At 36.6% G+C, this 15,755-nt stretch overlaps 1 protein-coding gene and 1 non-coding gene across 2 annotated transcripts in view; one reads left to right on the top strand and one right to left on the bottom strand.

Moving 5' to 3' along the window:
• PDE5A (phosphodiesterase 5A, cGMP-specific) overlaps positions 1 to 15,755 on the bottom strand; it is a 128,748-nt gene that overhangs the window by 63,921 nt on the left and 49,072 nt on the right. The window contains exons 6-8 of the mRNA XM_010835012.1: positions 14,620 to 14,687; positions 5,860 to 5,968; positions 4,734 to 4,821 (exon numbers count right to left, since the gene is read on the bottom strand). Of these exons, the coding sequence (XP_010833314.1) occupies positions 4,734 to 4,821; positions 5,860 to 5,968; positions 14,620 to 14,687 (265 nt within the window). The remainder of the gene's footprint in view (positions 1 to 4,733; positions 4,822 to 5,859; positions 5,969 to 14,619; positions 14,688 to 15,755) is intronic.
• On the top strand, positions 13,344 to 13,415 carry TRNAC-ACA. The gene has a single exon. It is a non-coding gene; the product is annotated as a tRNA-Cys (tRNA).

A 15,755-nucleotide genomic window follows, 5' to 3' on the forward strand; every position in this document is an offset into this window, starting at 1 on the left:
AACTTTCCTTCCAAGGAGTAAGTGTCTTTTAATTTCATGGCTGCAGTCACCATCTGCAGTGATTTTGGAGCCCAGAAAAATAAAGTCTGACACTGTTTCCACTGTTTCCCCATCTATTTCCCATGAAGTGATGGGACCAGATGCCATGATCTTCGTTTTCTGAATGTTGAGCTTTACGCTATCTTTTTCACTCTCCTCTTTCACTTTCATCAAGCAGCTCTTTAGTTTATTATTTCCCAATGAAAATAGCAAAATATTTAAAACTACATCTCTGAGTACATTTTTGACCTTATACCTTGCATTTTTATATTAAATTGAGGTGACCACTAATTTTCTGAAATGCTATACTTTCATTTTGACTTTTGATTTCTTCTTTGACATTTGGGAGAATGTTTTCATTTCCTAAGTGAGCTTTTCCCTTCTAATTTATCCTTTTATTATGCATTTCTAGTTTTAATGCCCTGTGATCCATGACAGTAGTTTTCAATTCTACTTTCCAGAAATGACTCAGTTTATGTTGTATGTGTGTATTTGTAAATTTCTAATGGATATGTGAAAGGAATTTGTTTTTAAATTATGACGTATAAAAGTAAATGTATGCCAATTGAATCATTTCATTTTTTATATTAATCAATTCTAATGTTTCCTTTTTTCCTATTTAGCATTTTATGAAAAATGTATTAAAGACTCTCACTATGACTACCATTTTGTCCACTTCTCTTTGTATTTTTAATAGCTTTGACTTTTATATATCAATGATGTTATTTACCTTATTAGAGGCATTTATGACAATTACACTTCCCTCTGTGAATTTAACTTATTCGATGCAAAGTGATTCTGTACATTATGCTCTTTTATCTTAAAATCTACCCTCTCTGATACTAATATTGTTATCTCTATTCAAATTTTGCCCATTTTGTGTACAGTGTGTTCTTATAAACAGCATATACTTCATATTAGTATCTTCTAGAAATTCCTCAATGTTGGTCGTCCAGTAAAGGTAAGCTCTGTTTTCCAGGGCTACTAGGAAGTTTCTCTTATTTTTCTATTTCTTCAATCAATTCTTGAAACTATAATCCTTATGTTTATTTTCATTCTGTAGATTTTCACTTTTATAATTTAAAGATATAATGCACTAGTTTTATTTTTTCTCTCTCATTTTCTTCCAATTATTACTGTCTCTACAGCCTTATTTTCCGGTGCTTCTTATCATTAAACACAATTTACAGTTCTCTAACTGGGAAAAACTGGATCCCGTAAGCAACACAGGCAACATGTACCACGTATGACGCTGCACAATGTAATTACGTTTGCGTTAGGAAAACCCTAGCAAATCTGTTTACAAACAACTGAATAGATTGCCAAATGTTATAATTTAATATGAAAAAGAAAATTAAGTAGAAGTTGAATTTAAACTTAGATAATTTTACAGCATTTACTTATGCCTTGGAATCATATTGCCACACATAGATGAGCAAAGAATTGACAGTATGAGTTTAGAAAATACATTCAGTAAGAAATACATACTTGTCTCTCATACTTCACTGTGTCAAATAACATGGGTGTAACACTATGACTTGCATCACTTTTTCACTAAAAGAAGAGATATAAATGTAAGTTATCTAAAGTGGAAATGTTCTCAACAACTTTTCCTTTTGGATGGGAATGGAACTGATTTCTTCAAAACATGCCCTGAAACTGACATGGAAAATAGGCATGAGTGTTTCTGGTAAATATAAGAAAAAGACAAATGTAATCTAATAAATAGGGGAAATAATTGGTTAAAATAAATGAATGCTTCATGAGGAAAGGAGCTTCTTAATAGTGTTGGAAACAAAGTCGTGGAAACATTCTGTATCAGCCAGACCACTGAGCAAACATTAATGATACAACAGGCCCTGCACTCGTCTAATGTCTACAATTTCATCTAATTGTCAGTAATGGAAAAAAAGGAAGGAAAGAAAGATTACAAAAAACACATGGGCCCATCTGTCTTTCCGCATGTAACTCTGTAGGGATTATGTATTAGAATTACATAATAGCAAAATCTGGTCTGTGACATATAAGAAAAATTATTACAACCATGCTATTTTCCATGGTACATCTGTGAATATAAAGTTCACTTGAGAATTCAAATTCTCTGTTTTGTCACACTTACAGAACTCTGTCCCCACTTACAGTATAGTGGGGAACACTGAAAATTTTCCCTATTGGAATTACCTTGAACCCCCACCAGAAATCTCACTAGGGTATTTTTCTTTCTTTTAATTGGTAGGGAATTTTTCCTTCTCCAAAACAACATTTGCTTACTTTTGACTCTTGTTATCAAATAAGAATGACACAAAATATATGCAGACAGAAGTCTGATTACTTTAGCTGGTACTGTTCATTTCTTGTTCACTTGTCTGGAACAATGACAGGACCATAGAAGGTGGATTCTGAAGGGATCTGAAGGGTGTGACTTAGTTGTATAAGGTGCCCATAACTGTTTACAAGGTTAAACGGAGAGTGGAACCACGTGGATATCCTGAGTCCTATTCCTATCCACGGATCTCTGTGCTTCCTCAAATGACTCTTATTTATCACTTGTGTAAAGTGATGAAAAAGCCTGATTATAACTTCCTCCAGCCACTCCCCATTCCCAATTATTCCAAAGAGATGCTGCTGAGAAAAAGTGAAGACATGACTTAATGTGGCCAGCTGCCACTCTACCCTCCTTCTCACCAAAACATATTAGTATTAATAAATGGAGCATCACTTCTGGAATTCATTTCACGTTTTCAAAGGTCAAGGCAGCTTGTTGTAAGCTCTGCACTTCTATCAAAAAGCATAACATCTGCAATGTAGTTTGCACCTAACTCCCTAGGATATAAACTTTTAACTAAACATTTACTCAGTGTCATATCATAGGGCACCTCGGTCGGTTTTTTGGTCTCTGTTAGGGATCTGATCAGTGATACTCTTGAAAAGAGCTAATCCATGAGTTCACTAGCTTCTCCTTTTTTCTCTGAGAACTGAGAGGCGTGCAAGTGATGAACAGCCTTCAGGGAGTCACCAGGCTGTCTTCCAAGAGGCTGATGAGGCAATTTACCAGTGAGCCCAGCCCCAGAGGCTCGCAAAGCAGATTACCACGCCGAGGACACCTCCTGCTCTCTGGGGTGCAGAACAGTACCTCAGCTCAGAGACTGACTTATAAAACCAGAATAGTATCAAGAAATGGGTACCAACAAGAACTGGATCTGCCTCAGGAATGCGAGTAGTGCACCTGTAACTCAGCCCACGACCTCAAGTCCAGGGGACTGATCTACGAAAAGGAACAACTGGCAAAGCGAGCCTTGCATTCGTGAGGCTAGGAAGAAGGCATTCTCCTCACATGAGTTAACGTATCTTGGAAAGTAAATAATCAGAACAAGGGAAGTCAGATTGGTGGGCTGTTTCAAGGTGTAAGTCGGTGTATCTGTCTCAAAGCAAGGATGCACACCAGGAGGAGAACTGGAATCACTGGGAAGTACCAGGACCACCTGCTGCATGCATGGCCACCCATGTGCTGGTCTTGTCAAGTGGTCAGAACAGCCTGTACACTGATACAGCCTTCCACACCCATCTCCATGAAAGGGCCAAAGTTCCCAGACTACTGGACAGAACTGGAGAGGCAATTTTAGTACTGGTCTCCCCACTCCCCACTTTCATAAACAATACCTCCCTCCCCCACCTTTCTGACTGATACTCTTTAATAAAATTACAGTCAAATCTTGGAACTAACCAGAAATTTTTCTTCTGGAAACTGATTTTCAACCTGGAAACTAATCAGATTTTTTAAGGTAAATTTATACAGCTAAGTTTTGCACCATTAGGGTTTTTATTTAAAAGTTTTAACCTTTATTTCAATTTCTAGGGGGAATATTTAACAGTTCATGCTATTTTTACAGCATCAATCACGCATGTGTTAGTCACTCAGTTGTGTCCAACTCTTTGTAACCCTACGGACTGGAGCCCGCCAGGCTCCTCTGTCCATGGCATTCTCCAAGCAAGAATATTGGAATGGGTTGCCATTCCCTTTTCCAGGGGATCTTCTTGACCCAAGGATTGAACCTGGGTCTCCTGCATCTTCACCATCTGAACCACCAAGGAAGCCATAATTGGCATATAAATTTTCTTTTCAACTCTTAATATAACCTGCAGTGCCAAGAAACAAATATGTCAGTAACGGGAAACATCATCTCATTTTTCTGAGAATGCCTTCTTCCACCATTCCCGCAGTAGACATGTTTTACTAAACTTTATATAAGCATGTAAACTCCCTGAGGCAGAGATTTTGACTTATTCACTGATTTATCCTGGGTGCCGAAAACATGGAGTATTCAATGAATACAATCTACAATCTAAACCACATATTCAAAAAAAGAAAAATCATAAACTAAGATGTGAGGCTTTAAAACAATATACATTATCAATTTGATATCCCTCAGTCTACTAACTTTCAACATGTCATTTTTAAACAAAACCTCTGTTGAAACAGGATTATAATTACAAAAGTATATCATATTTAACAAGATATTTAACAAATGTTTGTCGACATTTACCAAGGTAAAATTATTTCAAAATTCTTTTATCATTCCAATTTTCATCTTTTTTCCATATTTTAGTCCTTAAATTTACACTGGAAAGAAGTTTCTAGGAATATATGTTTTTCTTTAGTAAGTGCAGAGTGGAGGTCAATGAAAAGGCTTTACCTATCACTTTGTTCTTCTTTCCATTTTTTATAGGTGTACAAAGCAAACTTCTAATGCACTGCTGGTTTATATTTCCCATGTTTTCATTCTAAACAAAGAAACGAAAAGCAAAACAGCTAAATACTATGAACAGATTGTCTGCCCATTAGATGCTATACAAACCATACTGGACATATGAAGTTATTAATATGCTTATCTTTTATTAGCTGGAGATAACATCAGAGTGTAAAAAATGCACAAATTATAATGAAGTTCATATAAATGCAATAAAAAACAGTCTTTACTAAAAATAATAAATATCCTATGTTTAATTTTTTTCTTATTTTCCATTTTATTTACCTATATTTCTTTTATTTTCCATTTTAAAGTTTAAGCAGCTTACAGTAGTACTAAGCAAAATATTTACTGAGTTCCAACTATCCCTGTGTAGTAGATGTCTCAAGTAACTTAATAAGAAGGGTAGAAATCAGAATCTTTACACCACCAAGGATTCTACATGTTACAAATGTCTCTTTCTTTAGTTTTACCACTGTTTCTATTGTCCATATTGCTACAGTCCTAAAAAGGTCTCCTAGATATGCAAATAACAAAGTCAAGGCAGCTGCCTCCAACTGCAATGCTTTTCTTAAGTCAGATGAGAGAACATACTAGAACCTAAAGTTTCCAATGTCTAAGAAACTGACCCTTGTAGGTGTGCTGTTAAGAAAAACAAATACTCATTGTTTTTTCACAAGCTGTTCACTGTGGTAGATGACCAGTTACAGACACTCAAGCCATATGGAACTTAATATTTGAAGACAAACTCGGGAACTCTAGAAATACTATCTAAAGAGTGTCAATTGATATTAAGTAGGTAACAGTAAAACTACCTCAAAGTTAATGATATTTCATTAATACATTTTTAAAAAACTGACAAAAAGTACAGAGAAAAATACGTAGGTATTGCTGACCACCTCTGAACAGATGTTCTGAGCTGTTTTATTTCCCTTCCTCAGATCGGGACAAGCACAGATCACTTCCAAAGAGTCAATTCTGGAGCCGGTCCTTCGGTTAAGAGTAACTAGTACAGAGCAGGTCCGATAGGAAAACAGCCGTCAAGCTCCAAGTCTAGAACCAGGTTACTTACTGTCCAGGGAAATCTTTTGTCCTTACTGACATCTGGGATATTAAGTGGTTCCATGGTATTTTTGACATACTGAGCATACATGTAATTGATTCTGTTTGCATCACGTTCCCTGTGGAAAGAACAGAGGTGAGTTCTTTCCATGCAGTGAAAACACGCAGGCAAAACAGGCACATAGATGGTTATGAGAGAAACATAGCAGTCTGAAATTATGGAGCAAAGTGTACAGCTTAATTAGAAAATGAAGCTTTAAACATATTCGATGATGCACAACTTCAGTAGTTACTATAATTGAAATTTTTTGAAAAAACAAAGGCTCACAACTTTTCAGCTATCGAAAACAAGTTTAAAATGTCATTAAGTAATATTACCACTGTTAACGGTCATGTTGATTTTTGTGCCATTTAATGTGAAATCCATATGAATTTTCCTCTATGTCTTATTTTCTCATCAGATAATAGAATGTCTAAAGTCGAGTGTCTGTTTTTATTTCCTTATTTGTCTACTCATACCAAGAGAATAATCTTTTACACATTTTAGACCAAGAGAAAAATCGAGCAGGTCTAGAATTTTATTAAGTTTTTCTCTCTTCATTTTTCTGCTTTGAGGTGCTTTAAGACATGTATTTAAATGAAAAACAGTGCTTTTGAGCTTACAATATTTTCCCAACTCTTTTTCCAGTTTCTTGCTTAACAGGTAGAACCTGTTAACCTGATGTCAGAGGGTTTGTAAGTATAATGCCAGTGCCAGAGTTGGGAAAACAGAATAGAATATGCCTTTTCATTAGGAAACTTCCTACACTCCCTGATGATGGGAATAAACTTGGCAAAGATGGTCAGGTTATGCAAATTTACTCCATAAATTTCTGAAAGGATGTGCCTACAGTAACTGTAAGATCACTAACTGAAGAAATAGGAAAGCCTAATAGTGGGAAGAACTATACAAAAAATATCTTACTGACTCAGATAACCACGATGGTTACCTAGAGCCTAGAGCCAGACATCCTGGAATGTGAAGTCAAGTGGGCCTTAGGGAGCATCACTACAAACAAAGCTAGCGGAGGTGATGGAATTCCAGTTGAGCCATTTCAAATCCTAAAAGATGACGCTGTTAAAGTGCTGCACTCAATATGCCAGCAAGTTTGAAAAAATCTGCAGCAGCCACAGGACTGGAAAAGGTCAGTTTTAATTCCAATCCCAAAGAAAGGAAATGCCAAAGAATGCTCAAACTACCGCACAATTGCACTCATCGCACACACTAGCAAAGGAATGCTCAAAATTCTCCAAGCTGTGCTTCAATAGTATGTGAACCATGAACTTTCAGATGTTCAAGCTGGATTTAGAAAAGGCAGAGGAACCAGAGATCAAATTGCCAACATCCTCTGGATCCTTGAAAAAGCAAGAGAGTTCCAGAAAAACATCTACTTCTGCTTTATTGACTACGCCAAAGCCTTTGACTGTGTAGATCACAACAAACTAAAAAAGAGATGGGAATAGTAGACCACCTGACTTGCCTCCTGAGAAATCTGTATGCAGGTCAAGAAGCAACAGTTAGAACTGGACACGGAACAACAGACTGGTTCCAAATAGGGAAAGGAGTACATCAAGGCTGTTTACTGTCACCCTGATTATTTAACTTATATGCAGAGTACATCATAAGAAACACTGGGCTGGAAGAAGCACAAGCTGGAATCAAGATTGCCAGGAAAAATATCAATAACCTCAGATATGCAGATGACACCACCCTTATGGCAGAAAGCGAAGAAGAACTAAAGAGCCTGTTGATGAAAGTGAAAGAGAAGAGTGAAAAAGTTAGCTTAAAACTCAACATTCAGAAAACTAAGATCATGGCATCCAGTCCCATCACTTCATGGCAAATAGATGGGGAAGCAGTGGAAACAGTGGCTGACTTTATTTTCTTGGGCTCCAAAATCACTGCAGATGATGACTGCAGCCATGAAATTAAAAGATGCTTCCTCCTTGGAAGAAAAGCTATGACCAACTAGACAGAATATTAAAAAGCAGAGACATTACTTGGCCAACAAAGGTCCATCTCGTCAAAGATATGGTTTTTCCAATAGTCATGTATGGATGAGAGAGTTGGACTATAAAGAACACTGAGTGCTGAAGAATTGATGCTTTTGAACTGTGGTGTTGGAGAAGTACTCAAGGTACTCTTGAGAGTACCTTGGACTGCAAGGAGATCCAACCAGTCCATCCTAAAGGAAATCAGTTCTGAATATTCATTGGAAGGACTGATGATGAAGACGAAACTTCAATACTTTGGCCACCTGATGCAAAGAACTGACTCATTTGAAAAGACTCATTCGATGCTGGGAAAGATTGAAGGCAGGAGGAGAAGGGGATGACAGGATAAGATGGTTGGATGGTTTCACCAACTCGATTGACATGAGCTTGAACAGGCTTAAGGAGTTGGTGAAGGACAGGGAAGCCTCGTGCGCTGCAGTCCATGGGGTAGCAAAGGGTCAGACACGACTGAGCAACTGAACTGCCTGAACTGAACAGACGGAAACATTTCAAAATTAAGTGGTGTCTCAGGAAAACTGTCCACTTGCTCTGAGTTCTCAAGTTTCCAATCTTTTCCTATCTTCCTTCTCACTCAGCCTGTGCAAACTGCTTCTAGGACAGTGGTTTCAAATGGTGTTCTTGATCACTAGTGATACCACAAAGACTCTTGAAGTAGTGGCCTCATTCCTGGCCAAGATATTTTTGTCTTTCCTTCCTCTGATATGGCCAGAATATTGGAGTGGGTAGCCATTCTCTTCTTCTGGGTTCGAGAACCCAGATCGAGACCTGGGTTCAATCCCCGGGTTGGGAATATCCCCTGGAGAAGAGAATGGCTACCCACTGCAGTATTCTGGCCTGGAGAATTCCATGGACTCTATAGTCCATGGGGTCGCAATGAGTCAGACACGACTGAGTGACTTTCAGTTCTTTGATGTACACTTTAGGTTAAGTGTAACTGGCCAAGTCAGGTAATGAACTTATGTCCAGTACTATATACAACAGAAAAAGAAAGAAAGGGAAACGACCGTGGTAACAGAGGAATAGATGAATTTCAGACTGAACACTTCTGAGCCTAGACTGATAATCTGAGAAGGCATGAAAAATGTTAGAGACATTAGACCTAGGATATGCCTGGCTTCCTAATACTTTGTACATAATTACCTGGGGAGAATCCCAAGAAAAGGTTATGAGATAAGTGAAGGATTTTGGTTAACAAAACTATTTTAAAACAATAAATATTTCATAGAAAACAGAAGTCTCAGGAAAATAAAAGATGCTACAGTAAAGATAAGAAAAATGAAAAAGCATCTACAAAGAGAAAGGAGTACACTGGAAAAGGATTCCTTTGTCCAAACGTCTTTTACAATGATGATGATGATGATAATGACATATGACTTTTGTTATTATCATGATTTCAATAGAGGGAGCCAGATGAACCCAAATACTTAAGCAGTCCGATGTCAGAGTCTACACTCTCATACTCTGTGTCTACCATTTTTTAAAGGAGTACAAATCTTTTTACTATTTTACAAATAGTAGGTGTTCCTGCGTTTAAATATGTTTCCCAATGTAATTATAATTAACAAGTAGTATATATATTCCAAGAACATGAGCTTAAAGGATTAATTCCATGTGTTTGTCATTATGTGATAAAATATGCATTTAAAATTAACACGGGGCTCGCCTGGTGGCTCAGACAGTAAAGAATCCACCTGCAATGCGGGAGACCTGGGCTGGATCCCTGGATCAGGAAGATCCCCTGGAGGAGGGCATGGCGCCCACTCCAGTATTCTTGCTGGGAGAATCCCATGGACAGAGGAGCCTGGCGGGCTACAGTCCATAGGGTTGCAAAGAGCTGGTTACAACTGACTTTAGACTAAGCACAGCACACAATTAACATGAAATTAACTAATTTGGAATTATAGCACTAAAACATCTATTTCTTAAAATTACGAACTTACAGAAATGGTATAACATCACATTCACTTTTCCTTCTAATTAGGTGGCTCTCTGAATTGAAGCACAGAAAACTCTGAAACCTCCCATCATCTGGAGATGACCTTCACTTCTCAATTTCTACAAACCCCAAGAGCTTACTGTGTTTGATCCCATCGATAATACAATTCTAATAATTATGTATAATGTTCACCTTCACTATTCTTTATTTGTATACTTAACATTTCAAAACTGTCTTCAATAAATTGTTTTATCTTTTAAAAGTTAATCAGATGGTTGGTTAGAAGAGTACTAAGTGAGCCATACTTTTCCACTGACACATAATTGCCTAAAAAGAATGATTTGCTTATTGCTAACATCATCAAACTGCCAAGCATTTCATCTCATGAAAGAGGTTTGCATTGACAAAGTGTTTGTTTAATAATGAAAACTGGAAAGGCCTAAATTCTATCAATAAGAAATTTCAGAAATGTAATAAAGAATCTGCTAGCCAAGGGTCAGTATCAGCTAGTCCTTTTACAAAGCTAAAGTTACTAAACACCATTTTAGTTTTCACAAAATGAAGCCTGATATCTAATTTTTATTAAAATAAAAACATACATCACTATGAGGTCTTGTACTGCATCATTAGATTAAAAGCTAACTATTAGCTAATGTAAGGCACTGGTGTTAGATAATTTCCATTACTGTAAACTCGGTTAATGAAATCAGTTAAAATGGTCCATATAAAATTAGTCTTTTAAGGTAACCATACTGACATTTATCCTTTATAAAAAAATCTTTACACTAAGACTGTCTTGGAATACTTTTTAAAAGTGGAAAGATATATTTTCTTTTACAGAGAGGGAATGTGACATTCATTAGAAACAAAACAAGTATACAGTAGCACAAATCAAATATATAGTAAGATTTTAGTATTTTAATGCATATTCACCAGTAGAGGTCACTATTACACCAAATCACTGGGCTTGTTCAACTATCAGAATTAGAGGACTTACCTGAATTAATAAGAAGAATCCCAATGTGAATACATTAAAGTACACAGAAATATGCTGCCACACAAATACATTTAAAGGTAAATATAGATAATTCCTCATTTTATACATTTTTCTTTTCTGTTTTGGCTGTGCCTCTTAGCTTGCGCATTTGTAGTTCCCCAAGCAGAGATCAAACCCAGGCCCCGGCAGTGAAAGCACAGAGTCCTAACCACTAGATGGCTAGGGAATTCTCATCATTTTATACATTTAATATGCATATCATACTCATTTTCCTATTCTCCTCTGGATATATATAAATTCATAAATAAACATGTATATATATATATTTGTCTACATAGTAATCATTATTTATGCAAGCCAAAAGTAAAATAATCAAATATTTAATGTTTCAAAGTTTTCTAAAATGTTTATTATAAAAAGCAACAAAAATGTTATGGTGTCATAAAATAAAAATAGTATCTATTAATGTTCCTCCTAAGAATAAGACTTCATAACTGACCTAGGCAGTACAGCCCAATACCAGCACTTAAGAAAGATACATACATATTCACCAGGACATGTACATACTATCACATATTCAAAAAGGATTCAAAATCCACTAAAGCAATGTTAAAAATGCCAGAAAATATACACACAGAAGCTTAGGAAAGAACAGATGTGGAGATGGGAAATAAAGTTCAGTTCATGACCAACCATGCCAAAAGGGAAATAAAGGTCAGCTATTCTGATATAATTTTATGAAACAAAAATTCAAGGGTAGCAGAAACATCTCTGGGGTAGAGATTCCATGGTTTATGTACCCTGAGTACCCACTGCACACCCAGGTCAGCGGTCACAGCCTAGGTCAGGTGTACCCTGCAAGTCAAACCCATTCCCTATCTGTCCCCAAGTTACATCTGCTCCTTTGCAGCTTCCTGAAATACTTTTAATAGAAGCAAAGGTCTTTCATTGTATCCTATTGGTAAAATAATACTCTTAATATAATGTTTTGATTTAAATACAATCACTTAACAAAGTAACAACTTTAAACCAGTAGAGTCAACAGTTTCTCCATCCTGATGGGGAGCACAGAAAAGGACAGGAAATGCCATGAAAGGGAAGAGAAGAAGACAGGAAAGGCATACAGGGCAGAAGACAGCTCCTGCAGACCCCACACCGGTCCATGGGGTCCGTGCTAACGAGGGAGGTTGGGACGAAACCAGGTTGCACACTCAAGCATTTTGTTCTTGCAGCTGCAAGCTCAGACAGTTTGGCTTTATATGACCTACAAAGATGATTTTAATTTTACTTCCATCTTTTTATTACAAACATTTTCTTCCAATTTTTTATGGTGAACTTTTGAAATACATAAGAAAGCTGAAAGCAAAATAAATATCCTACTCGTAGATTCAACAATTTTTAATATTTTACCACATTTGCTATATCTACATATGTGCAAATATATTCATTTATTCATACTAAATTTAGATATATTTGCTTTATTATATTTAGATATATTTACTGTTTTATTTTTGGTTGAACCATATTTTTTTTGTTGTTGAAAATATCTTTTTTTAATTGAAGGAAAAAATTTTTTTAATTGAAGTACAGTTGATTTACTATGTCATGTTAGCTTCTGGTGTACAACACAATATACATATATGTATATATGTTATATATGTATATATACGTGTATAATACATATACGTCATGTGTACACATACATAACTGAATATTTTCCCTTTTTCAGATTCTTTTCCCTGATAGATTATTACAAAATATTGAGTATAGTTCCCTATGTTATACAGGAGGTCCTTGTTGATTATGTTTTATATTCAGTAGTGTATATAGGCTTAGTCCTAACCTCCTAATTCATAACCCACCCACCCTACTACACCCTACTCCCTCCCCAGCCGGCCCATCTGAACTATTTTAAACTAAGATGCAGACATCCTAACACTTTATCCTTACATAAACCAGCACGAATCTACTAAAAATAAGAACATTCTTCTACTAACCACTTAGTAATGCCAAAGAAAAGGTAACAATAATTCCACACCAATATCCAGTATCCAGTCCATATTCAGATTTTCAATTATCCTCACAAATGTCTTTGACAGCTATTTGCTTTTAACTAGGATCTAATCGGAGAAGGCAATGGCACCCCACTCCAGTACTCTTGCCTGGAAAATCCTATGGACGGAGGGAGGAGCCTGGTAGGCTGCAGTCCATGGGGTCGCTGAGGGTCGGACACAACTGAGCGACTTCACTTTCACTTTTCACTTTCATGCATTGGAGAAGGAAATGGCAACCCACTCCAGTGTTCTTGACTGGAGAATCCCAGGGACGGGGGAGCCTGGTGGGCTGCCGTCTATGGGGTCGCACAGAGTCGGACACGACTGAAGTGACTTAGCAGCAGGATCTAATCAAGGTTCATGTACTGCATTTGGCTGTCATGTCCAAGGACAGCCCCTCCCTCCATTTTATCCAATGACTGTTGACTTTTTGAAGAGACTAGGCCAGTTATTCCCTGGTGGCTCAGATGGTAAAGTGTCTGCTTACAATGCAGGAGACCCAGGTTCGATCCCTGGGTTGGGAAGATCCTCTGGAGAAGGAAATGGCAACCCATTCCAGTACTCTTGCCTGGAAAATCCCATGGACGGAGGAGCATGGTAGGCTACAGTCCATGGGGTCGCAAAGAGTCGGACGTGACTGAGCAACTTCACTTCACTTCACTTCAGGCCAGTTATCTTACAGAATGTTCTACAGATTTGCACAGAGGTTGTTTTTAAAGAACTACCACCAAGGGACTTGGTTCCTGAGGATATTACTGTGACATCATTCACCAACATGAAATAATCCTCTGATAGGTCAACTGTAGAGTGAAAACTCTGGAACTTTAACGTCAATGGTAAAGTTAAATAATGTTCTATTTCCATGATAATATGCGGCTTTTAATTATAATATCACTAATAAGGGGTAGTATAAATTGACATGAATTATTTTAGGGAGTGAAATAATTGAAAGAAATAAATAATGAAAAATACAAATGGCATTATGCCCAAGAATTCCTGACGCTTGACCCCGGCAGACTTATATTCCTGGGATTACCCAATTGCTTAAGCAAACACTACCAGTAATTTGCTAAGGGTACAAAAATATGAGAAAGAACATTTGTTAGTTAACTCTAAATCCTTTTTAAAGTTCTTCAGAAAGCACGTATAAAATTGGGCCAGTAACGTCTATAACCTTGATACATATAACCTTGACTTTCTATTTTTTCTGTGTACCAGCCAACAAAAAATGAATATAAATTTTAAAATTACAAAGAACATGAAAAAGAAATGAACTACAACAGATTTCTGATTCTTGCCATGCATACATGTATTGGTGTGATGGAGACTGCAGGCACCCTTCTGGGGTCAGTTAAATCCCAGGGCTATTTCCAAATCTGAACAGACTCAGAAGCCTATCAAATTTTCACCGAGGGACCAAAGTACAAAGCAAAAATATATCTGAAATATATGTCTGTGGGTCTTGAATGAATCAGCTCACAGAAAACACTGTACCAGGCCTAGACTAATTGTGACACTATTCACTCTGTGGAAGAATTCTCCAACAGGTCAACTGCAGTGGAAAAAACCTGGAACTATAACGTCAAATAGTAAAGTCTTTTCACAAATGAAGTTACTTGTAGGAGGAAAAAAGCAACTGCAGCTTCTGTGTCTTAAACAGATCGTGAAATAGCTACGTAACCAGCATTATGTACATGTGAAAATGACAGATAGACCATAAGTCCTTACCGTGTTAAAGTATCTGACGATTTTTCTAATTCCTCACACTCCATGTGAAACACACTAGAAAAAGAATCCTGGAAACAGAGCAACAACACATACTGAGAAATAAGTTTGAGAATACACTGAAAACTACCTAGACACACAGACATACAAGTCTGTGGAACTGAGACACCACTTCTTGTATGTTTTCACTTTCTCAGACAAAACTGACCCAAGTACTTACTTCATGACACTCTCAAACCTACTTCCCGTTACTAAGAACCATGCTCCTATTGTTGCTGATACTGACCTACAAAAGTACTTATCTGAGTACTATTTGGTTTTGCTTTTCTACCAGTTGTTAATGAACATGTTAGCTTCAAATTTTCTCTATATTTATTCAAAATCCTCAAGTTTTAGCCTTTATGCATATATTCACTGCTATTCTTGGGTCTTCTTTTTTTTTTAAAGGCACAATTCAATAGTATTTTATGAGATTATTAAATTATGAAGATTTTAGCAACAAAGGGACGTACTTTTGAAGTTAAGTTGAAAAGCAGCATACATATTTACACCCATACTATAACTGAATAAAAAACTGGAAGGAAACAAATCAGACATGATATGCATTTAATGTGGGAACAGAAGAAATGAGTAACATTTTTTTCTTGTTCACATTTGGATTTTTGCTCATGTGTCGAAATGTTTTTTATAAAAAAATAATCACAGTATAAATGAACATCAAGTCACTTAATTGCTACCCCCAACGAATTCAGTCTTTAAAAAGTGAGCAAAACAGATTAATGGGCATACTGCTGAGCTATACTTTAAAGCAACTCTGATACCAGTCAGTTGCTGCCATGATAGCTGTTAACTGGTAGAAAGATAAGCTGAATGTTAAATAAAGTGATATTTAAATGGTCTAAAAAGGGAGTGCCCTTGTGTATAACTTTCAAAAACTAAATGACAAAGAGCAGTCACAGAGCAAAAATGGTGAACTGACATACTGCATTAAATTCAGACCTGAACTTCAGAAGGATAGCTACAATCTTGTAATTATCTCTATATTAAGGAATTTATAGCTGAGTGAAAATATTTTAAGTAATTTCCATGAGAATACTGATTATCTTACAGCACAGTGAATTCTCATTTGATTTCCTATT

The sequence above is a fragment of the Bison bison genome, unplaced genomic scaffold (assembly GCF_000754665.1).
Source record: "Bison bison bison isolate TAMUID 2011002044 unplaced genomic scaffold, Bison_UMD1.0 scf7180017845482, whole genome shotgun sequence".
Classification (NCBI taxonomy): domain Eukaryota; kingdom Metazoa; phylum Chordata; class Mammalia; order Artiodactyla; family Bovidae; genus Bison; species Bison bison.